The sequence below is a fragment of the Periplaneta americana genome, chromosome 8 (genome assembly GCF_040183065.1).
Source record: "Periplaneta americana isolate PAMFEO1 chromosome 8, P.americana_PAMFEO1_priV1, whole genome shotgun sequence".
Lineage (NCBI taxonomy): Eukaryota > Metazoa > Arthropoda > Insecta > Blattodea > Blattidae > Periplaneta > Periplaneta americana.
This window is the reverse complement of record NC_091124.1, coordinates 94,946,303-94,971,554: the sequence shown is the minus strand read 5'-3', so window position 1 is coordinate 94,971,554 and position 25,252 is coordinate 94,946,303. Positions and strand designations below refer to the sequence as shown.

Here is a 25,252-nt window from a genome sequence, read left to right as displayed (position 1 = left end):
TAATAAGATTTTTGGCACTTGACACCTTATTTAATGCTGCAAAGAGCGATATTTTTGCGACGGATAGCATTTCTCACTACAGATTCTGAAAAGTTACTGTATAATCTTAGGTGGTGCATTCGCAGAGGAATTCTTCCTTTGGAATCGTTCCCAGTGCTTCCACTCGTGCTACGCTTAAGCGCCGCCATTATTATCCGTCTGAACTCAAATCGAAAGCTGCTGTTAGACGAGACTATCGCATCGCAAGATCCATATTCCAGCTCAGTAGTTTCCTCTGCCTTGTGAAATACTCTCATACGTCATAAACACTCTCATACGCTGCATCAGAGTTCTCGGGGGTAAAGTTCCTAGAAAACTAGTGACAGGTGTTCTGTCTGATTCTAGTGTCAGCTCTTCAGTATCGCTTCGCTGATTTCCTTTGTTTATACTCTCTTCATAACACATTTAAAACTTCTGAATTCTACATATTTTAAGTGCCATTTGTTTCATTGCTTCCTCTCCAAATGTTGGCCTAAACTTTGCTTAGTCAATTGATATATTCTCACAACATAGCCAGACTGAGGCCCTGGGTACAGAAACTCATTAAGTTACGAAAGCACGGATCACGGATCATGTTGTGTAGATCGAGGGGTTTGGTAGATTGAAAGTGAAGTTATTCCTTGCCTCAACATGTAAACATTCAGCCACAGTAGGACACAAAATAAATGTTCACGTTTATAAATTATATATATATATATATATATATATATATATATATATATATATATATATGAAGAGTCCACTGCAAGAATGATGGATGTCACTTTCTTGTCGAAAATGAACCAAGACTGTCAATGCATAGCTTAAGACATATAGAATGTACATAGAGAGTTATATGGCATTAACACTGATAGTCATTGTCCAGTAATGATCGGAAAATCACAGTTAAGATTTGAGCGCTAAGCATTTCAAACTCTCAATTGCTTCTCCTGCAAAATGTATTCCAAATGACATCCATCATTCTTGCCCTGGACTCTTCATATATAAGTGCATTTCTAGTACAAAAACAATTGCCTAATATTACATGTTTAAATTTACATTATAGTGTACAAGTTTTAACAATATAAAATAATCATTTGTGTGTGTACAGAAAAGAAAAAATTATACAGTACTTACATAAAATACATTTCTTGACAATTCAACGCACCGAATTGCAAGGTACATTCGCAACGTAACAAAAGAAAAGTATCTCCTAATTTCACCCAAAATAACTTTTTTCAAGAAATGCTTTGAAATATTGTGAAAGGAGTGTTGACATGTACCAAAATTGTAGGGTAAAGTTGCCTAATTCCGTGATACTTCTAATTCCGTGATACGTTTTTTTCACTGAATATCACGGGGTTGGGTATCTTGCTAGGAAGTTGACCGATGTCTCAAAAGTAGGCGAAAGATGCACTCTTTCGAGAAAGATGTCTGGCGCTATGATCGAACGGCAAAGCTTTGACTGACATCCAATTTAAAAAAAAAAGTATCACGGAAATAGGCAACTTTACACAAATCACGATTAAATTTTTTTATGTTCTATGTCTGATTTTGATGTTGAAGGCCTGTTTTGACTGTAAATACCAGCTAAAAGAGCTTGAAGTAATCGGACTTCTGGTTGGAGCAAGAGGTACCGCTACTTTCTTCATGAAAGATGTGTTTAAGAGGCTTGGAATACCTACATCTATTATTCCGATTGTAACCTTAGCTGCATTGAAAGGATCCATTGCTCTCCTGAAGAATCACCTATATTCGATATCAAACTAAGTTCAGTAGCATTCTTTAATTTTATGTAACATTTACCTCTCTAAAAATAGGTATATTTTCACTAATCTCAAAAAAAAAATTATTTGCAGTTATGGACTTGTAGGAATTTCATTGTTAAAACAAAATCAATGGTTTTTCATGAACTTGTAAAAATTTTTATGGTTAAGTACTCTTTGTCCCTTGTGGCAGCTCACGAATGGTGAGAAGATATATAAATTTATTTAACGTAAATATTTTCCATACTTTTGCTACTACACTGCTTTCGAAAGAATTGAATTCTGTCTGCCCCTATAATTTTTTAACAATTTGCAAAATTCAGTGTTTTTTTTAATAAGAAAATATTCCTTTCCGAACGTCTCTGCAAGTTCGTTCTGAACGAAACCTTGGTGCTCTTAATTTTCGACATGTTCCTCAGTAGTGTTAATTATTATAAAACACCGAAATTAACACTAGTGCAATATGTATACATAAATGAAATAAAAAAATAGGCTAAATGAAACAAGATAAATTATGTAGGTACTTTTTACTCACAGGATCTCAAGTACATACATATTCGCACGTACCTACGCCAAGCAACAATCATAATCATAATAAATCTATACGGAACAACGTGCTTTATTATGTGACTCCCTGAAATTATAATAATTGTGATTCTTAGGAAATTTGTAACACACTGTATTATAAATAATGGCAGTTTGTTGATGAATTTACTCTTTTATGACTAGTCTAGTTGAATGAAACCGTGAAGAGAATATTAGTACGTCTATGCTTTCACCTACTAAAATTATTCTCATATAATTATACAGCCGATTCTAAATAATTCGCGTGCAGTTAATTCCCTTTGCGGGTAATTCACGATCCTTTTCTTGGACGTGGGGGAAATGATTTAACATTATCATTTCCGTTTTTACTCGATTTACGCTTTCTTCCTCGTTCTTAAGAAATCTGAGATCAGAAATCAGAAAAATAAAGAGAAGAATCCTCTAAGAAACAAAAAAATATAACATTATTTTTGTTAAACTAAAGTGCCTTAAGATATTTTGTAAAACTTGTGTTTCTTGTTTCAAGATTCAAACATATATCCCACTGCAGTACTGTATAACATCATAAATTACCAAAATGTTTTGCACTGTTTCACAATTTTTGCAGTTTATTTGAAGTGAATTTTAGTAATTAAACTTTTCAGAGTAAATTCTACTGGATTTCAAATAAAAAAAATTCTGATAATTCGCGATTTTCGATAGTACACGGAAGTTCGTTCATTACTTACCGCGAATTATCGGAAGTCGTTTGTCCTCGATAAATTTTACACAAATTATGCAACTTGTTTGCTCATCATTGATTTTAATTTTGCCTTTCACTTAAAAGAGTTAAAGACAATATGAAGCATATTTTTCTACAAATGTACAGTCTTAGAAAAAGGTTTTGTCGCACAGATACTTTGTAAGTCCCAGAAATGAGGCAGTGCGCATGATTGAGGACGAGCGACCTGGTTCACAAGAGAACGACTAGTTGAGGTAATAAAATTAGTTTTTTTTTTTTCCGTTTATGTCTGATCATGTGCACTGCCTCCTTTCTGGGATGTATGAAGTATCTGTGCGATAAAACTTTTTCTACTACTGTATAGTAGAAGGACATCATTTTATTTTTACCAACATTTTTAATATTAACCTGTCTATACCTTTAGAGAACCGGAAACACCGCTTGCTCCCCCCTCCAAGACTGGAGTTCGATGATACTGGCGTAAAACACAAATCACTCTACTAGGTATAGGAAGGAAGAAAAGTAGTTCATCCATTTACGTAAACTAGGAAATATCGCGATTTTGAGTTTGATAATTTTCATTAGGTTTTTCTTTAATCAATGTACAGTACTGTATTAAGAATAAGTGTTTTTACTCACGAAGTGAGTTATCCATGCGAACATATTCATTATGTGGTGCATATTATACTGTCTACAGCACATTAGCGTACAATATAGAGAAAGAAGTTAAATTGAAAAATAATCATAATATGAATATTTAAACACAATTTTGAAAATGGTGGCCGTTCATTTCGATACAGGCTTCAGTTCTTTTGTGCATATTATCGCACTATAGACTATTGCATCTAATTCCAATTGCCAGTTTCGTCCTTCGTACTAGTAACTCATGTTGAAATAATTCTGTACCTACTCTATAAAAGAGTACCTTACGTACTATAAATTCAATCTTCACTTCTGCCCGACCCGCACAGATAAAATTACTCAGACATGCTATCTACTGTCCGTCCAAGTGGTTATGTCGCAGGATTGTAGAAAGGGAGGAAATCACGTGACAGTTAATTACTTAACGAGGCCCTTTTATTTAAGTTAAATTAAACAGCTGTATAATATTACGTAAACGCCCAATTCCTAAGAGAAATTAATGTTTTCAGAAAAGAGCTAAGACAGCCCAGCTTTAACAGAGGGGCGAGCAGAAGCAGGTGGGGGAAATCGGGATGCGACGTAGGCAAACGGACAGTACCTGTGCGAAAATATGATTCAATATTGAAAGCTCTTTCGTCACTGGAAAACGCGAACATATTTCTGGAACGTACTATACTCAGTAACTCAGTACTGCTTACTATCTGCGGTCTTGTCTCTGTGTGGAGTTGGAACTTCATTAGTAGAAGGGGTGGGAGTGAAGTACATTCAAAAACTCAGGTACAATAAAAATTGAAGTAAAAATAAAATGATGTCCCTGTATTATCTGCGTTACTACACTTGCAACTCAACACTTCGTCAAGAAACATTTGAATGTTAACGGAAGTATACCTCAATTATTTCATTAATTTAACGTATTTTTAGCGAATACAGATATGAGTCATTTGTACTGTTATTAACATTATGCTGTCTAATTTTTGTCCTCAAACCAACCTAAATTTTTGAAATTTAAAATAGTAATATGCGTTACAGGAGCGGTATGTTGAAGTTTTCATGTTCGAGGAAAAGTTTGAAAAAGCGAAACGTAGTTGAGCTTTTCTAATTTCCGAGAATTGAAAGAAAACATACCGTTCGTGTATCGTACATTATTTTGTGCGAAGATCGTTTATTACATACCTGAAAGAGGAATTTCTAATTAGTTGCAAAGAAATCTCCATCTTGGTTTCTGTTCAATGACGGCAAATTTGCAAAACAAAAATATCTATCTTCAGCAGTGTTGCTTTAAAATGTTTTCTGTGTTTACTATACTCCAGCAGGCCGTGATATACGTCTGTCTTTTTTTCCCCCAGTCTATGATGAGTCTGGAATCTTGTTGATTTTTTCACGGCTTCCTTAATGTTATTTGCATCACGAATGCAGTGAAGTTGTAGAGTTTACTTAATTTTTGCAAATATTTAAAGACAATAATTAACAGTGCAATTTAGGTGAAATTGCAGTGGTAAGTTTCCAATTTATAATTATTACTATATTGAACGTCTCTAAAAATAATATGTTAAAAGCCTAAAGCAGTAAAATCAATATGTCACTTAAGAGGTAAGAAGAGGGAAATTGTTATGTGTGTTAGGTTGGAAATACTGAATGTGGAATTTTAGACTTTCCACGAATTGGTTTTGTGCGGAAACCAAGCACCATCTCGCACAAAATCAATATGGGTTATTTTATAAGCTATCGCAGCTCTGTTAGTAATATAATCAGTAAGAGCATATTCCTTCAGATAAAGATTTATGCAGTATTGTATTTTTTTTGTTTATTGTTAATAAAATAACATGGACAAATATACAATCTTAGTTCTTCCCTGAAGGAGTAAAAAGCTCGTGCTCAGGGAGATATCTAAACACAAAGATAATTTTTTGACATAAACTGACTAAGTTATTGAGAAGTGATATTCAAGAAGCGGTACTCAAAACTCTTCAAACCTCATATTTATTTTGACTTCGTTCGTCTCTCTGCATGAACGTGTATGTAAACTCTCACATGCTCTGCCGCCTGAATGTCACAGGTGTAGAAGAGAGAGAGAGAGAGAGAGAGAGAGAGAGAGAGAGAGAGAGAGAGAGAGAGGTAGTCAACTGCACAAAGTTGTAAAGAAATACTCGTAGAAGAAAGCGACGGCCAGCCTCTCTTCGCTTGTTACAAATCTTTCTCCTTCACATTCGCTTCTCTTTTCTTAAAGCTTTTCTTCGGTCCAATGAATTATACTTCAAGAATATTTTACAGGCAACCTTTTCACCATCGGGAAAACCTACATGATCTACACTTTCAGGTTTTCTTGTAGGAAGTGAGACAATATTGTTTACTACATCTGCTAGAGGATATTCAGGAGCAAAAAGCTCTGAAAAGACCAGAGGTTTCTTTGATTGAATGAACCGCCATTGTATAATACAATATAAGCGCAAAAAACGTTTCATAGAAAGGACGGTAATAAGTTTGTACATATATACGTATATGGAGAATCAGAATAATAAGAAACGAAACCTTACACAATAGGACAAATCCTCTTGAAACTTGAAATTAATTCGAATCCTGAATAAAATATTATTATATAATCAATTTAAAACAGCGTCAGTAAATAAAACAAAGAACTTAATAACAAATATCAATCAATTTCTCAACCTGAATAGTTAACAACTATAATACGCTTCAAGAAAAAGTGAAACGAAAGAATATCTTTGGATTTGAGACAGATAGATGATTGAAATATTAATTACTGAAACATAGTTATTTAAATTGCAATCGTTGAAGAACTATATTGCTTTTTAGACACGGATAAATGAAAATGTACATCAAACTAAACAGTAATACAACAGTTTTAATTCAAAGTGATTTAAAATAATATATTAACTTGCAATAAATCTGTGATACCGGAACCGTATTTTTTTTTATTCCAGGTATAAAACTGTATTTTCATGTACAAATAAAAAAAAACTATGTTAATCGTGACCATACAGGTATGTACGGTGTGTGCATGTATATCTGTGTAATGCTTTTAATATAGGCCTATGTATGTAATGTATCATACATGCTCTATCACTTCTGTACAAAATTTTACATAACTCTTCTCCAAATTACAGGCCAGTTAATTTATGGTGACAGCTCTGGCCTGGCGACGCAGTGGTTAGGGCGAGTTCACTGTTTGTTCGAAGGGATGTTCATTTTAGCCTCCCCCTGGCTGCGTTAGCGGTCACATCTCGGGAGTGTTAGTGTGGGCGTACAGTCGCGCTAAGGACGTACTACACAACCACTGTCTTGTGTATTGCAATTTAGTGTGTTTGTTACGTAAATTTCATTTAGTTACTTAAACAGTTGTAGTGCTTCTGTTTTATATTGTTTAGTATGTAGTATTCATTGTTTAGATTCACTGCTATTTTCTGTTTGTGAAAATGCTGCCTGTTAGAAGCAAACTGAAAGGTCGGATATTGCATTCGCAGTCGCGAGAAGTCGTGAGCAACGTGTAGCGCTTTATGAAGATAGCGTCGGAAGAAAAAACGTAACAAATGTTGGAAAACTTGTAGCAGAGTTTACCGCTGTGTCTGAGAGCTGTGTTAGCCAAATAATAAGGGAAACTATAGACATTGATAATCGGCGCCAAAATCAACTGTGGACAACTTTAATGAAGCTGTCATAAGACGAACCAAAGCACGAGTTCTATATTTCACAGAAATAGCGGCCCACACTTAAAAAAAAATATATATATATTATTGAAATTGAAAGACTATCGACTTTAAGGGAGGTATCTCGACTTTGAGGAAAGTTATTTTGAAATTAGGATTTCATTGGAAAAAAAAAAAAACATAAAATAATCGCCAAATTGTGATGAAGCATCACAGCATTATGGCCGAAAGTTTGCAGTATTTGAGGAAAATAAAGAAGTACAGAGAAGAAGGCCGCTCCATCTTTTACATGGATGATGATGATGATGATGATGATGATGGGAAAGGTAACAGTGAAGCACTGATGAATATTACTGGTATTTCCGCATGAGTATATTTCATTGTTAATTAGTGATTCACTGTTAAATACAGTGTTCCGAACTCCTGCTCATTGTATTTCCATTAGTTTACTACTTTAGTGTTTATTAGTGACTATTGTTCCGAACTGCTGCTCATTGTATTTCCATGTTAGTTTACTTCTTTAGTGTTTATTAGTGACTATTGTTCCGGAGTATGAAGTGAATTCAGTGACAGGAGCTCAAAATTTTGCAGACGCTGCAACGTGCGAGAGAGCAACGTGAGACTTCATTTCTAATATGACTGTATTTCCCTCCCTCCATTCAGAAAACATCGCTCCGTCTCGGATCGGTCTCCCTCCCACAGTCGAACCTTCTCCTCTCTCGCGTCGACGAGCTGTCACCATAAAGTAACTGGGCTGTACATGTCTTACCGCTTTCAGTTTCTCACTACCGTACTTCACGAAATCAGCATCAACTTCTCCTTTCTATTCCTCGTCACGGAAGTTTCCTATACTCATCCCCCTATACTGTATCATTGCCTCGCCTCTGGAATTCGTTACCTGGTGACGTCTGCTATTACCGGACAGTCACAGTTTAAAAATAAACTGAAAAGTATGTTTTATCTCACGAAATCCGTTTCTGAGAAGTTGCTAGATTTATGCCAAAGTTTTTATATTTAGTATTTTGGCAATAATTTCCTTCTGTTGGGTAAAACTTTTGTTTCGTCTTTGTGCCAGGATACTAGAACAGCTTATTGTCCCTTGGCTAATAATAATGACGCTGAGTGTCACTGTTATTTTGTGCCCGTGTTTGTTGTGTATACTTTTTATTTATTTATTTATTTTTACTTTATAAACTAATTTTTATTATTTTCCATTTCAACTTGTATGTTCAGTTGCTTTTTTATGTCATAACCGGTATTCATTTTCCACACATTATTACCTTAGATGAATTACATCATAATGTATAATTTTTCTTGTAGTTGTATTGCATTTCTAATGGCCTTAACTCTACCAGAGTCAGTAAGTGAATTATTAATGTATGGTACTTGTATGTGGGCCTACGTATACATGTATGTATGTATGTATGTATGTATGTATGTATGTATGTATGTATGTATGTATGTATGTATGTATGTATGTATGTATGTGTGTAATGTGTGTATGTATGTGTGTAATGTATGTATGTATGTATGTACAGCTGGCATCAGCGTTTTTGGCGTGTGTCCTAGATATATAGTGGCCAGTCTGTGAGCATGTTGCTGGTGCAGCTGAGAATGGTACCACTTCCTATACACGTCACATCAGCCATTTTCCAAACACAGTTGTCAGACTGACTGCGGCCAATGTAAAATATTCGCACTTAACCTTCCCATTACTTATTTCACACGCCAAAAACGTGACGCGGATTATGTATGTATGTATGTATGCATGCATGCTACGTTACATTCCCTACTCATGAATTAGTAAAAAGATGGCTAAACTGAAGCCATTTGAAAAGCGGTTCTGGGAAATTACATAGGCTCACGAAAACATGAATATCATTTATGAGGTTCAGACTGTCTTCGGACAGTTCATTAAACAACAGCAACAACTTATTAAGAACATATTTTCTTGGCGGTATTCATATTATTTCGTCGGCCCCGATATCGCAGTTGGTATAGCGCTGGCCTTCTGTGCTCGAGGTTGCGGGTTCGATCCCGGCTCAGATCGATAGCATTTAAGTGTGCTTAAATTCGACAGGCTCATGTCAGTAGATTTACTGGCATGTTAAAGAACTCCTGCGGGACAAAATTCCGGCACACCGGCGACGCTGATATAAACTCGGCGGTTGCGAGCGTCGTTAAATAAACCATAATTTAATTTTTCATGTTATTCCCATATCCCTGCTTTCCATATTAAAGTGCATATGACTGCGACACAACTGCAATAGTATTCTCTCTTGTCTACAAACAGGAACAATATGGAAATTTTTATACATATCATTATCTATAAATATGCTCTTTGGCTGTAACATATTCTGCCTCACACGCGCTTCCACCTCAACGCCGCCACTCTTGCAAACACCGTCACCATATTTACAAGCTCAGCTGAGCGATTTCCAATCAGTGAACCAATCAAAATTTATCATTTCAACTGTTTAATAACCTGGTATGTTTTCTCTTCACACTTTCGTTTTCCTTGTCATTGCAGAGCATTTCTTCTGTAAGCGAACAACCTTCACATAATTACCTTTGAAAAGAGAGATGTTAGTCTGCAGAAATGCTTCGTGTCCTGAGTTTTATAAGCTACTGTGCGATTTTTTTATTTTACTTTTCATTAAACTTTTGTACTAAGAATTTCCATAATATACGATATGAATCCTACCTGAATTCCATCACAAACAACACAAGCTGCCACACTGATAACGGACAAGCTTCCATATTTTGTGTGGACTATACAGGGTTTATGGGGGTATAAGTGCCATTATTTTAACTGATGATTATTCATGTCATAAGGAAAAAAAAGTCCTCACAATTTTTTTTCTAATTGCCTTATTTAACTAATTATTAAATGTACAATATGCTCTGTTCTAATGCAGGAGCGGACCATGATAATACTGTTGTTTACATAAAATAAGCAGCAAATACAAACTTTCAATCTCATTAATAGAACATTATGGTAATTTACATTTTATGTAACAATATTACCACAATTTTTATTGTATGGCTAAAATATAAACAATAATGGTTTTATGCACAAAATAACACGAACTTTTTTTCTAATGCAAAATTTTAATCTCTCCCGCTTTCGTAAAGCAGTATCATTTTTAAACAAATTTTTGGTTGTGTGATTTTCGAAACGGGGTAAGAGACTCCTAGTTTCTAAAAATCGTTGAGAAACTGCTACAAAAGTTAGCCGATTAGGTAATCTTCTTTGAGGAAAACGTTGACGGTACATCTGTCTTGCCTCACTTTAATTACGACGAGTTTCTCCATAAATTAATAACATATGATATTCCTAAACTGTGAATGACGTAAGTTCTTTATCGAATATCCTGTACTGAACTGTCATCCGCTCGACTGTATACGTATGGACAGGGAGCTTGAACTCAGCTGACTCGTACTTGCGTCTGTGCAGAGTACTGCCTGCTGAACACGTTGCCACGTCTCTCACGCCAGAATTTTAACAAATTTAAGCATACATTTTTGTTTAATTTCACGAAAACGTAATAGAACACACAGATATTTATTTTAAACTAAGATTAACTCTTTGCTAGATATACCTACTGATGTAATTATTTTCGTAATTTTACTAACGATATAAGCAGTATAACGCAAATAAAATAAGAAAAGAAATATTTTTCTCTGGGAAAACTGTCCAGTTTTGATCCTATGTTGTATGGACATTTTTTTATCCTGTAGACTGTCCCCGACGACTGCGAAAAGGACGGCACTTATACCCCTTACACTCTGTATACGAGTAGACTTGGAAAGCAGGAAAATTGTTTTGCAAATTTGCTGTTTCATACATCAATGTTCGCATAACTATTTCCATTTTTTACTTCTAAATTTTTAACTTTCTTCTTTACAGGGACCTGGAAAACAACCAGATTAAACGCGTGCCCACAAGATCTGTAAAAGTGAGAACTGAGCAATTGTAAGTAGTACACTTCTAGTTTTATATAATAGTTTTATGTAATGCAAACGCGATACATTTTCAGATAAATGGATTAGATGTTAAGCAGCTATACTCTAAAGCGGATTGGTTTTATAAAAGCAGATCTGCCATTCATGTGTATTTATATTAATTAACATAGTATTAAACGCGTTTTTTAATGAATGTAAATTTTACTTAATGTATTTCTGTAATATCATACTGTGAATAATGTTTTAATGAATGCTTTTATTTTGTGATTTACATTCACAGTCTGGATATAAAACATTGTTCTACGATGAATCTTATTTCGCCCACAACAGATGTCTTAGAATCACACAAAAGATACTGTCCATAATAATTTCAAAGAAGTTCATGTATTAGTGTAAGAGTAGAAATGGGGATAGTACGATTAATTTACAGATGTGGACAGTCACTACGAAATTATATCTGTAACAAAGAATCGATATAGGCCTCATTGTTCCTGTAATGTTGATGTGATTTTGACCACATGAAATAATTAGTACTTCGTATTTACCCTAACCAGTACATTTTATTTTTGGAACATGTAAGAAGCGATGTTACATTAACTCCACCAGCTTAACATTTTCTGGAATACGCAGGAATAGGCTTATTCGTTCTTTTAAAGCATATAGCCCATTGGCTTTTTTTTGTTTTGTTTCGGAGGAGGGCCTGCAGGCAAGCACGCAACCTTAGTCTTATTGTGCAAGCTCCTTATGTTGGAATGATTGTTGAAGTCCATTAGGATCGCTTCTTCAAACGCATGATTCACTGCATGGTGTAATAGTATCGATTCAGCCACAGCATCCAGTTCTGACTGCAGACCTGATCCTCCGCCTGCCTGTGATGTTATTCTGCGGCCTCCTCAGATCGATTACATCTGTTCGCAAGTCATGTATCTGAATCTGCTGCATCCTCAACCAGAAGAACATGCCGCCGTCTATTCCATGACTCACCAAGGCGCCATCTAGCCAAAGGAGTTACACTCCTCCGGTCACCCGCACCCGCTTATTAAAGCCTCTACGGCTTCGCTGGATATGCGCAGCTCCCGCAGACAGATGCCGCCTATAGGCAGACCTGGAACCACATCCGCCATGTCCTCCTGGTCGATCTGTAATTAATGTAATGATACTAATGAAGGCGAAATGAGTCCAAAGTCCAACGCCGAAAGTTACCCAGCAATTCTGCTTCGAGTGGTTGAGGGAAAACCTCAGAAAAAATCCAACCAGGTAACTAGTCCCGAGCAGGATTTTAACACGGACCCATTCGTTTCATGGTCAAGAAGGCTAACTGTTACTCCACAGTGGTGAACATACTTTGCATACAAGAATACATGTTTCATGATCAGAACAAATATATACTACTGCTACTCGCTGCGTTTTGAACGGTATCGCAGTTAAGACTGGAAGTGTGTCCACACCTGTGGAGTAACGGTCAGCGCGTCAGGTGGCCCGGGTTCGAATCCCGGTCTGGACAAGTTACCTGGTTGAGGTTTTTTCCGGAGTTTTCCCTCAACCCAATACGAGCAAATGCTGGGTAACTTTCGGTGCTGGACCCCGGACTCATTTCACCGGCATTATCACCTTCATATCATTCAGACGCTAAATAACCTAGATGTTGATACAGCATCGTAAAATAACCCAATAAAATAAAATAAAAAGACTGGAAGTGTACATCAATCTATGTTACCATTTTCAGTACTCGAGTTCCCTGAGGTATTAATCCTTGATGTAAGTGGTCAGGACTACACAAATATTAATAGAAATATGTCATGGTCTCGTCGTTGAGTCCCTCTGGTGTCGGAGTAAAGAGAAGAAAATGGAATCACGGACTGAAAGACAGGAAATTTAGGTGTAGGTGATGAGATGCAACGATGAAGGAAGAAAATGTTGGTTTATTGAAAGAAAAGAAAATTTTAGATGTCTTTATCTCGCGTTTGAGGCAGAAGAAACAGGAATCTTGCGGTGAAAATTGGAAGTATGGGAGATTTTTTCTGGAACTTAGATGTGGGGTAGGGTTTTGAGCAGGGCGCGGATTTTGATGTCATGTCATCTTTTTTTCTTTACATCCTTTGCAACGCCCGTAAATATATTAATCCTGGATACGAGCTGCTGGTTACAAAAATATAGAGTTTCTACGTAATTCTTGGTCCTTTTTCGCTGTTTTAATCTTTTAGGTCATATTTTTTTTAATTTCGACGGCTTTTTCCGTATTTTTAAGGTGATTTTTTAGTAATTTAAGCTGAAGACTTCAATGACGAACTAAAATTTTTCAATATAGGAAAACTCGCAAAATTAGTACTGATACTACCACATTCAAATTCGGAATCTGAAAGGATTTTCTTGATAGTAAGTTGTGTCAAAAGAAAGAAGAGAAATACACGGTGGATCACTCGAATGTACCTAATTTCAATTGTATGTGACTGATAAACGGTTGAAGATAGAAACCTATAGTAACGTTTATACGATAGGAAAACTCAACAAGTTTCGATATGCACATCACCATATCTCTACTTGAGCTCCAGCTGTCACTGTGACGATATCGAGGCGATAAACGATTTCTTGTCAAGCACGTTGGAGCATGTCTTCTGGAATGCTCTCAATAGCCTCTATGATGCGCTCCCGAAGATCACTAAGGTCTCTGACTGGGGTGGTGTACACTTTAACTTTGACGTAGCCCCAGAGAAAGAAATCGAGCGGTGTTAAATCCGGGTATCTCGGGGGCCAAGCGATCGGTTCTTCCTTACCAATCCAACGGCCAGGGAACACGTTGTCTAAAGTATTACGAACGTCATTGAAACAGTGTGGAGGAGCGCCATCTTGCTGGAAAAGGACGTTGGAAAGAAGAACTGCTCCAGCATGTCAAGATATGTGGTACCACACACAGTTTTCTCGGCGAAGAAAAACGGTCCCATGACCTGCTGCTGTGACAAACCGCACCCCATATTTAACTTGGGACTATCACGAACGTGCTATAGTATAGCGTGAGGATTCTGCGATCCCTAGATCCCCACACATTATGGCGGTTTACTTTACCTGACACATGGAATGTGGCTTCGTCCGAGAAGAAAATATTGGCGAATTCCACTCGTATGGGTTTGTCATCCGGCTCTAGACGTTGCATTAACTGCACTTTGTATGCGTAGGCCTAGAGTTTGAGACGTTTGTGGACAATTCGTAGCAATGTTGATTTTGGTACTTGAAGTTCCCGCGAAGCTCTTCTTAATGACTTCCGCGGGCTTCGCTCATACGCGGCTTGAACATTTGCAACCATTTCGTCGGATGTTCTATGACCACCGCCATGCTTCTTCAACACCGATCCTGTAGTTAAAATGTATCTTGGCACTTCTTAATGCTTTTAGCAGTTGGAGCATCATGGTTAAACACTCGCCGATACTCCCTTTGAACTCTAACAATTGATTTAAACTCCGCATACCACAACACAGTTTGCGCTTTCAACTGCGGTGTCGCCATTTTGACAATCGATACAATCTACGAAAAGAAACCGTGTCTGCGCACCATCTACCGATAGGATTCGAAACTTGAGTTTTCCCTTGAGTTTGCCGTAAGGTTCTATCTTCAACCGTTCACCAGTCACATACAATTGAAATTAGGTAATTCGAGCGGTCCTCCCTGTAGAATAGGAGATGAAGCCCGCAGCTGAGGTGTACGCTCGCCTTCCAAACAAAGGAATTGAACTGCAACTTATTTGAAGTCACCAATGTCCATTTTAGTCTCTATCATGGTGATGCATGTTTGCTACTTATGGAGAAGGTTTGGTGAGTGATGTTTTCATCCTTCTGTTTTATTATAGTTACACATTTAATTATAGCCGAATCAATTATTAATTGTAGTTCATAGTGTAAGTTACGGGAATATTTGTATTCGTGTGGGAAATTATATATCTTTAAATGGAAATACCAATGTACGTATAACAATATCCTCTCTGACAACCGCCGGTCGTTCACATTCCAGAATCTTCGGTTGTACACTGTCATTTATTGAAATGGAGAGGAGAGCTTTTAATTTAAGGTACGATTTTAATTAAATATATAGGATTATTTATATCACGTCATTCTTTTTTTTCTTCAGAATTTTAATTCATTTTCTAACATTTTTGGGTAATTTTATAGTTCATTTTTAGTTTTTTAGCTCGTAAAAATCCGTGTTCTGGTGATGAGTGTTATTACACAACGGTAGGGCTGAAAATGGGAAGAGGGAGTAGCGATAGAAATTAGATAGAAGAGGAATAGACTTACTCTGAAAGTCTAATATAGAGGCAGGAGAAATTCAGAAAAATAGAATTCGGGTCCGAGTTTAGTTTTCTCTATCGAGGCCTGAAACGTGCCTAGCCTGTGATCATTTGAACGGGACAACAAGCTTTTGTTGTTAGGATTTACCAGGCATAGCCTGCTGTTTTTCGAAAACAGAAACGGGGAAACGAGTGAACTGTTATCGAAAGATCTATATTTCAAATTTTCGACCACAGCGGAGACTTTAAGGAGATGCAAGAGTTGAAGCGAGCTGGCATAACTGTTGGGGAATCGAAGTGAGGAATATATGGGGACAGTTGAAGCTAAGAGAGGTTGAAGTGGTTAAGAAAATCATGGTCTTGGGACGTAAATTGTTACCCCAACGATCACTGTCTTCAGGCTAAAAACTTAAGGCATAATTGCACATCGTCTATATAAATGCTACAACTACTATCGTCAATCTACAAAAATAGTGATTAGTGTGATTAGGTTAGGGTGACCAGATTCACGTCGATAAAGAAGAGGACACAGAGCTTCAAAAAGGAGGGCATTGTTAGAAAAAAGAAGATACTAGTAGAAAACTTAGATGTAGGCTTGGGCCTATATTATACTTTAATTTACGTCAATATCATACTTAAAAGTATATTGACATCTACTTTATTACAAAATAATTAGATAGAACGTAATAATAATGATTTTATAGTTAGTTACATATGAAAGTCAAGGGAACTATAATTATTAAAGACAGAAAATATCTATTTAGACTTACATTCACACTTCGATCTTCGATTTACTAGCTACCTATGAGCAACGACCATAACAAGGAGGCGCAAAGAGAGTTACGATCGTTAGCAAAGAGTATAGTCTGTTGATGCTACTGCCATCTACTGTATAGGCAAATTACTTGAAAAAGGCTTTAAATCAGATAATTTCAAAATATTAGGCATAGATACAAGTTACGGAAAGGAGGACATTTCTTGATTTTTTTTAAATCCGCCCGGACCCCGGACAAAGGCCTAAAAAGGAGGACATATCCGGTCAAAAGAGGACGTCTGGTCTCCCTAGATTAGGCACTTTTATTTTCAATAATTACACCTATGCACAACACAGCATCGTGTAAGTATTTAACATTGAAATATAATTAAACTTTAACGAAAGTCAGAATAATTTTAAGGTTAGGTAAGTAAAATAAATATAAAGAACTATTATACTCGTATAATTCTTACAGTTATATTTTTCCCGTAGTACAGTAAAGAACAGAAGCAGCTGTTGGAAACCTTCATTAAAAAAACTAAATGTTGATTTAAATTAAAGTCTCACTACAATCTTCGATCAAACTTCAGCACTTTTTAAACTCTAGCTAGGAGTCAGACTCGCAGCAACGTTGTCAATTCTAACAATTTGGAATATGTATGATAAGACTTTCTTGTGTTGAATTCTAACGTACCTTGTTTACATGTTTCGACTTTTATGGGTCATCCCATAAACAAGGTACGTTTGAATTTAACACAAGAAAGTCTTAGCATACATATTCCGAAGTGATACAGTATTAAAAGTTGTGCAATCAAGATGTATAATCTAACAACTTCATGTCTTGTTAATTTAAAGTGACTGTGCGTCAGCACATTGCCTGGTCTAAACAGATGACAAAAATATGCATCACGTTTAAGTAAACAGATATTCATGGCTTAGACTAGTTTCGAACACACGTCTATATGAATTACGAAGTGTGAATTCTGCGCCTTGGTTGACGTATAGACAACCGTCGGCTAAGCTACTTTGATCCTTAGTTGAGCATATTTTGTGACATGAGCGAGAACTAAAGCTTAATTCTATTACAAGCTGTCGGATAACTTTCCTATTTACCGTAATTACGGTTATCTAATTTGGTGAGATCATCTGGCAAAACTTCGCGCAAAATCATATATATGTAATTATGGGTAGAAAACCCATTAACTAGATAACAGACAGAATCAGCATCTATTAAATCTGCGTGACAGACACTCAAGTAAGGCTTCACTAATGTCTCTATATCCAACAGTCGTAAATGTTTGTCGTTATTCGTGATACTTTCTTAGTACAGAGTATTAGACTCTATATTATGGAAAGAGAATATAACGATCTTTCATTTAAAAACTTCCCAGTCAAAATAACTATTAATTTTAGTTCAAATTAATTTCAACTAAGAAACCGTCAATTTAGATATTGAACCAGTATTAATTGCATTTTAGATTTCACCCTATCCCCTTTTAAATTTGAGATGGCATCCCTATATTTTGAAATCTGATAGAGTATTCAATTGTCTATGCATATCTTTGTTCTCACACCAGTGCTGTAGTTGTGCTGGTACGGGCCGGTACGCCGTACCGTCTAAAATAAAAACTCTCTGTTACCGTACCGGAAAAAAAGTATAAACTCTAAAATATATTAGGGCCTAACTATGTTTAAATAGTCTTTAATATACTCTGAAATGGAGGATGTTAGCTATTTGAAAAACATTTTAATTTTGATATCGATATCTGGTATAAAAGTAGCGGCTGGCATATCATATCATTTGATTAAACGCTTATACATTCGTTGTTTTATCAAAAACCATCGTCTGGCACTTCAGGAGTAGGCCTAGTTGTGATTTGTTAATTTCAAGGTTGCATACCGCCGTGGTATTTCTAAAATAATTAACACTAACTTTATGGCATGGAGCTTCAAGAAATCTGCTACGCTGATTCGCTAATTTCAAAACTTGCGTAGATGTTTTCGTATAACATTAATTTTAGATATGGTGCCTCAAGAATTCTGCTTCACTGGTTCGCTAATTTTAAAACTCGCTCAGGTGTAATGCTAGCAGTTTGCTAGAGGAGGGAAATATTGTTACTTTTCGTTCGTTCGTCCAGTTACATATTATAGATTCTATTTCAATTTAAACTAAAGAATGTGAATAAGCAGTACTGTAGTGAACGATATCTGCACTAAGGAAGGGAACAATCTTTCAGTAAAAGAGTTCCTAAGCTTTTGTTCCTAAATAGTGTTGGGCCACAATCGACAGTGTTTAATTTCTTGCCTTGTATGCAATTATGGCAGCGATCTGGAAGGAGATCTGCAGAGGCGGATGCATGACGAAGAAGTAACCTTAGAGAAGAAGTGCAGTACGAGTCCATACTTTAGTCTAATCTGACCAAGGAGATTTCAACAGTACTCCCTAACATTTTTTTTCCAACTACAGCATTGTCTCACATCTTTTATTTTCTATCGTAGTTTGGTAACCTGGATTGTTGTTATTGTCAGTTGGTTGTAGGACGAAAACACAGTTTATTTTAGGTAATTAAATATTCAAAATGTGATTATTGTTGGCTAGACAGCAATACAGTCTATTTCGGAACTATTCTAAATAATATTGCCATAGCATTAAAACCATACATAAATAACGTAAATACAAACTTCGACTCTTATTATCCTATTTCAAACTCTTAAAGAATAGGCTTTTAATACACAACTATAATATTAATTAATATTAGTTCTTTGTACATCAGCATTATAAATAGTCTATATCGTTAGTCAGAATCGTGCATAATATGCCAAATTATTGTACTAGTGTCGTAAAAATATTACCATATCAACTACAATGTCAAAGTTAACATTATCAAACGATTTACTATGCTATAATATTTAATGCATCTGTTGAAATTTCTGATACATAAGAACAAAAGTTTTCTCACTCTTTTTTTAAGAAGTTCACAAGAATCACAAAAATTTAAATATATTGCCTCTACCTTTCTTCATTTTGTCTGTTATCCACTATCCTTTATAACCTAATATTGTGTTCCTTACAGATGAAACATGTACGACGACATTCCTGTTCCTTTAAGTATGATCTTTCCAAAATATAGGATATGCATATTTACTATGTTATAAATAAACTTAATTATTAATTATTAATTTACTTCTAACTTTGGTAGACTCTAGGTAAGTTCTCCTTATAGTCTTATAGTTGGTAGTTACAATTTTCTGAAAATTGCAGTTCTTTATTTTACAGCGTTAAATTGGGAGGGAGCATGTCTTTACCATTTTTTCTTTGAGTAAAGCATTCTCAAAGCATATAGTTTATTTAGCACACTCTTACATTTATTCCTATGGTACATTTCCGAAAGTATTGCATTATTTCAAAACGATTTTACAAAGCACCTACAATAATAAATTTGGCAAAGCATGTCTTTATGGATTGAAAATGAATACATATTTATTTAATACAGTATTTAATTGTAATCGTTTAAGTAACAAAGGCGGTTCAAATATAAACGGGGCTGATATTTTACAAACATAAAATTCCATCCAGCACACTACTGACTTTGGAAAGGAACATTGCTTCCCTCCCTTTCCTCTTAGGTAGGTATGAGCTTGTAGGTACAAACGAGAGAACAACATTACTTGGTTCTATTGTGAATGCTGCGCTGCTGCCCTGTCAGCCGCGCCGAGCTACGAAATGCTACGCGCGCGATTCACATCTGTGCGGCAAAGTGCGTTAAAGTCGAAAGAGAATATTTTAAAATCTGCTTTCAATTTGAGGTATAGTTATCTTCTGTTTAATATAGTACCGTATTTTATAATATTTCGGTATATTTTTAAACGATTGCTTTTTTTTTTTCTCCTTACAGTTTCTTCTACTTTCTTAGGATTCAAACATGGGACTTTTGTAAATAATGTGTTTTGCACAAAATGCCGTATACAGTAGAACTGACTCCTAAAATACTGTTCATACTTCATGAATCATCTCGTATAAAAAGTAAGAGAATGTACTAATGAAGCCAAGGAACAAGACACAAATGGTACTATAAAACACAAAATTATTCCACGTGAAAATAACAAAATGTGACAAAACAAACAAAGTGTCACAAGAAGATTAATAAATTACAGGAAAAAATGCAGAATATACACATAATACACAAGACAAGCTACAAGATAATGCAAAAGACAAGACAAAATACACAAAATGAGATTTGAAACGGGCAAAACTTTAAATCATTTTTAGTCATCGTATACCAAACTCACTGATTATTTTGTAGTATCAGAAAAACCTTCTTTGTACATCCTGTAACTCTAATAGGGATGATAAACTCTACTTTATAAAGAACAACCTGTAAATCATTGATAGAAATATAGGAGGCTAGTTATAGCACTTTCGCTTTAAGATCAGACTTGCACTGACGGATCTGTAATTACCAACATCAGTAGCAGAACCTTAATACGCTGTGATTATCTCATCTAAACAGCCGTCAAAGTACACGTTTCAACTTCAGCTGCTTAGGAAAGTTCATGTTAGCGCTGTGATGTTCTCTGCAATTACATAGGATTTATAGCCCGTTAAGTAAAATTTTACAAATCTTCTGTTGATGATTTAACATGCTGATATCACTTTTATGCAGTCAGACTAACATTCCACCCATTATAAAGTTTAATGATGCACAGAATTTCAAAACGCTGTAACTTTTCTCTACCTAATGATCTTCCTGTTTTATGGTTTGACAAAGGCATTTATCACTACCAATATACACTGCTTTCATAACCATCCTCATGGTTTTAAATTGTTTCCTTCTATGTTTATCAGAAACTTTTGGAGTTTCAGGATAGTCTTTCTACAAATATAAAACTGAGCTGCAAAGACGTCTGTCCATAAAAACAGAGGCTTTATTGGAGCGAGAAACAGCTGTTCTGCAATTTATCCTTGTATTCTTTTAGAAGAGAAAATTATCTTTAACGAGCCGTCAATTTACAGTACGGATCCTACATACATAGGGTTTAATAGAAATCATATCACGCACTAGATTACCTTAGCCGAAGTTATCTTTATTGTTAAGTAGAAATATTGGGGGGAGAGCGTCAGTTTTACGCCAGAGACATTGGCTAAATATCTGTGCATCCAAGTGAAATAAGAGTACATACTTTTTCTGTGTGACATTTCAGCATCTATCCATAATCGTCACAGTGTAAGAAAGTGCCTATGCCAGGCATGTCAATTCATGCCCACAAGAGCAAGCACGCGCTTTAGAGCCCAGGAGATCCTGAGCGCTTTACAGCGGAAAGGAAAGAGACAGACGAAAGAGGTGGTATATATGCCGCTTGGTCGAGCTATATTCAGGGATGGCCAGCACTGATTCAATGGATAAAGGGAAGAGAACTTATTAAAACTGTATCCATGTTGATTTTTAGATTTGCCTGACAAGTATAAGTGCATTATAAGAATATAAGTTTTAATTTTAATGCTCATTTTTCACAAGTTTGATTTTTTTACTCAAAAGAAATATTTTCTCAACTTTTCGTATAGAAAAGTGAAATTTTCAGGTATAGGCCTATTTATTTAGTAGCCTTACAGAACGTTTTCGTAAATCTAATATACCGTAGGCTATATACGTATTACTGAAGATAGTGTATTGAAAATTTTGAAAATATTCACATGGAAATTGTTTGTAAGGAAATGAATTAACAAAGCAACTACTGTTACATTATAAGCAAAAGATACGTGCCTATGTGTTGTAAAAATGTCAGCTCTATAGCTTCAGTAGATTTCGATAAAATAATTTAATATTCAGATGATAGGAAGTTGCTCACAAATACCACCTTAAAAGCATAATGCGATAAGAGTTTTGTTATGTAATATTAGTTACACTTAAAACAAATACAGTACCTAGGTAACTTTGCTTTGTACGGTAATATTGTTTTGATTAGTTCATTGATTACTTTTGTAAGGCTAAAGATACCATCAATATCAATTCCAACTTATCGTGTCATACTCAATCTCTTTCTTTGAAATATCACTTTCTTTATGAATGATGTGTTTCATCCACTTAATACAGTAATATTATACTACTATGGAATTTAAGTGAATATACCTTCTTAACTATTATGTTATTAAGATTTAAACACAAGTGCAATATTAAGAAATCAGTGTTAGTACTTTTATTTTACAGACAATATAGATAATATTAAACAGAAATCGCCTGTCGACAGTACGGTTACATAGAAATATTTGAATCGCTTTCTCCTCTTGTTGTTCTTGAAAACATAACAACTAAATCACTTATAGACAAACAAATATTGATAGATAAGCAGTAAATTACAACAAGCCAAGCATGTTAGTGAACTATTTCCGAACGTATAGTTGTATATTTCTGTTTCTTTCACTGTTAACATAAAGAACATAGAAAAGATTAGGCCTAAAGTACCTATAGTTGGATGTGAAACAGTAGAAATTAATCTAAGAAAATTTAAAAATTGAATGAAATTTACAGCAGTTGCAGTAGACTAATAATTTTATGTGATATAGTAAGAAGACAAAATTATTTAACACACTAATTGTTTAAATTAAACCCTGGTTTGACAAGGAGTGTTACCAACTAAGGAAGGATACTCTCACTCTAATCAATAAGGCGAAACAAGAGAGCACAATAAACTCACGGATTGTACAGTACGTGTAGTGGCAAAAAAGCCGGACCAACCCTTGTAGCTGATTTCAGAGCCTTGTTCACTCCAGAGCACGATAGACTGGTAACTAAGACTTACGTGGTTTGAATCCTGCCTGGGAAGGAAAATTCTTTATTTGTTCCTTATTCAGATTCATTCCCAAATCTTTTCGATTCCGACGTAGCTCAGTCAGCTAAGGCGCTTGCCTACCGATCCGGAGTTGCGTTCGGGCGCGGGTTCGATTTCCGCTTTGCTGATTACCTGATTGAGTTTTTTCCGAGGTTTTCCCCAACCATAAGGCAAATGTCAGGTAATCTATGGCGAATCCTTGGCCTCATCTCACCAAATATCATCTCGCTATCATCAATCCCATCGACACTAAATAATCTCGTAGTTGATACAGCGTCGTTAAATAACCAAGTAAAATAAACAAATAAACTTTTCGATTGCAGCGATACTCTACCACTTAATTAACTTATTATTCCCAGAACATGAATTTTACCAGCAATCGAAAAGTATTGGGAATAAATTTGAATAAGGAACAAAAAAAGTTTCCTTCCGAGGCAGGATTCGAACTACGAAAGTCTTGGTTACCAGTCTATCGTGCTCTGGAGTGAACCAGGCTCTGAAATCAGCTACAAGGGTTGGTCCGGTTTTTTTTTTTTTTTGCCACTACTGTAGAACGAAGAGGAAAGTATACAAGATAATGCTGAAAGAAAAGAAAATAATACACATGGAAGAACAGGCAAAATTACAAGCTAAAGAGGCGGAAAATGACCCCTTCAAAGTACTGAGAAGAAGATCGCCCGTCCTGGCAGCAAGTATACAATAGAAACATGGGAACAACTCTTTACAAAATTGTCGAACAAGGACCAATCAGAAGCAGCTTTTGACAACAGGCAGATAAGTAACAACAACCTTCTCAGACCCATCACCGTGAAAGGAATTGAAGAAGCCATAAGAAGACCAAAAAACAAAAAAGCAACAGAGCCAGATGGCATATACAACGAAAATTTGAAAGAAACTGCTAACACACTATCAAAATTATGGTCTCAGTTAGTCAACAAATTCCCAGAAGCTTGGAGAAACTCTTATATAAAGATACTTTCTAAAGGGAAAGGAGCACTAAAAAATCCCGACTCATTTAGATGAATAGGGCTTGAAAAAAACTCCTACAAAATATTCTCAAAGATTATTAACCAGAGTCTACTAAGAGAAACGGACCATTTTATACTCGAAAAACAGTTTGGATTCAGAAATGGAATAGGAACTCTCCAAGCAGTTAGAATTCTCCTCAATAATATCCAGGATACAGTGAAACATCGCAGAGGAAAATATGTAGCAGTCTTTGGTCGACTACTTTACAGCCTTTGATTCGGTTCACAGAACAAAATTGATGCAAAAGCTAGAAGAAATGACCGGTTAGAGACAATGAATTGACAAAAGCTGTCAGGAATATATACTATCAATAAAGTAATAATAAACGACACAGTAAACACATCAAATCTCATCTCACAAATTGAACACTACAAGGAGATCAGATGCGTCCAACCCTATTCAACATAGCCACGGCAGATATCAATAGAATCACCAATCAATTAGAGATCTCGTTATTAATGTACAGTATGCAGACGACATGGTGCTAGGATCAAGTAACATAACGGATCTCCAGACGGCAGTAAATAGATTACATGACTGGGCAGAAGAAAATGAATTGAAAATAAATAAAAGCAAGACAATAATGATGATCTTTAGAAGAGAGAGAAGAGCAGCAGCGAAAGACAGGATAACAATAGATGGAAAAGAGCTCGAGAAGGCGAACTCCTTCAACTACCTGGGCATTACACTGCAGACGACAGGGCTTTCTTTCAGATTATACATTAGAGAAAGATGGCTGCCGCTATAAGAAGTAGCTACACAATTACAGCCCCCACAAAACTCACGTTGACGACAACTATGAAGCTCTTCAAAGCAAAAGTACTGTCGGTAATCACATATGGCTTCGATCTAATCTGGGAACACCTCAAGGTAGCAGACATAAAAGCAATAGGAAGTACAAAGGCAAGATATCTCAAGAGAACGCTAGGAATCTAAAAATGAACACCTTTCCCGCCTAGTTTACAAGTTAGCGAGGGAGGCCTTCATTGTTGAGGACATCCGAATAACTATGCAACTATCACCTACATCCCAAGGGCA

General features: G+C 35.8%; 1 protein-coding gene across 1 annotated transcript in view; it reads left to right on the top strand.

The window, feature by feature from the left end:
- LOC138704898 (follicle-stimulating hormone receptor-like) overlaps window positions 1-25,252 on the top strand; it is a 472,716-nt gene that overhangs the window by 341,824 nt on the left and 105,640 nt on the right. The window contains exon 8 of the mRNA XM_069833291.1: window positions 11,269-11,334. Coding sequence (XP_069689392.1) covers window positions 11,269-11,334 — 66 coding nt within the window. The remainder of the gene's footprint in view (window positions 1-11,268; window positions 11,335-25,252) is intronic.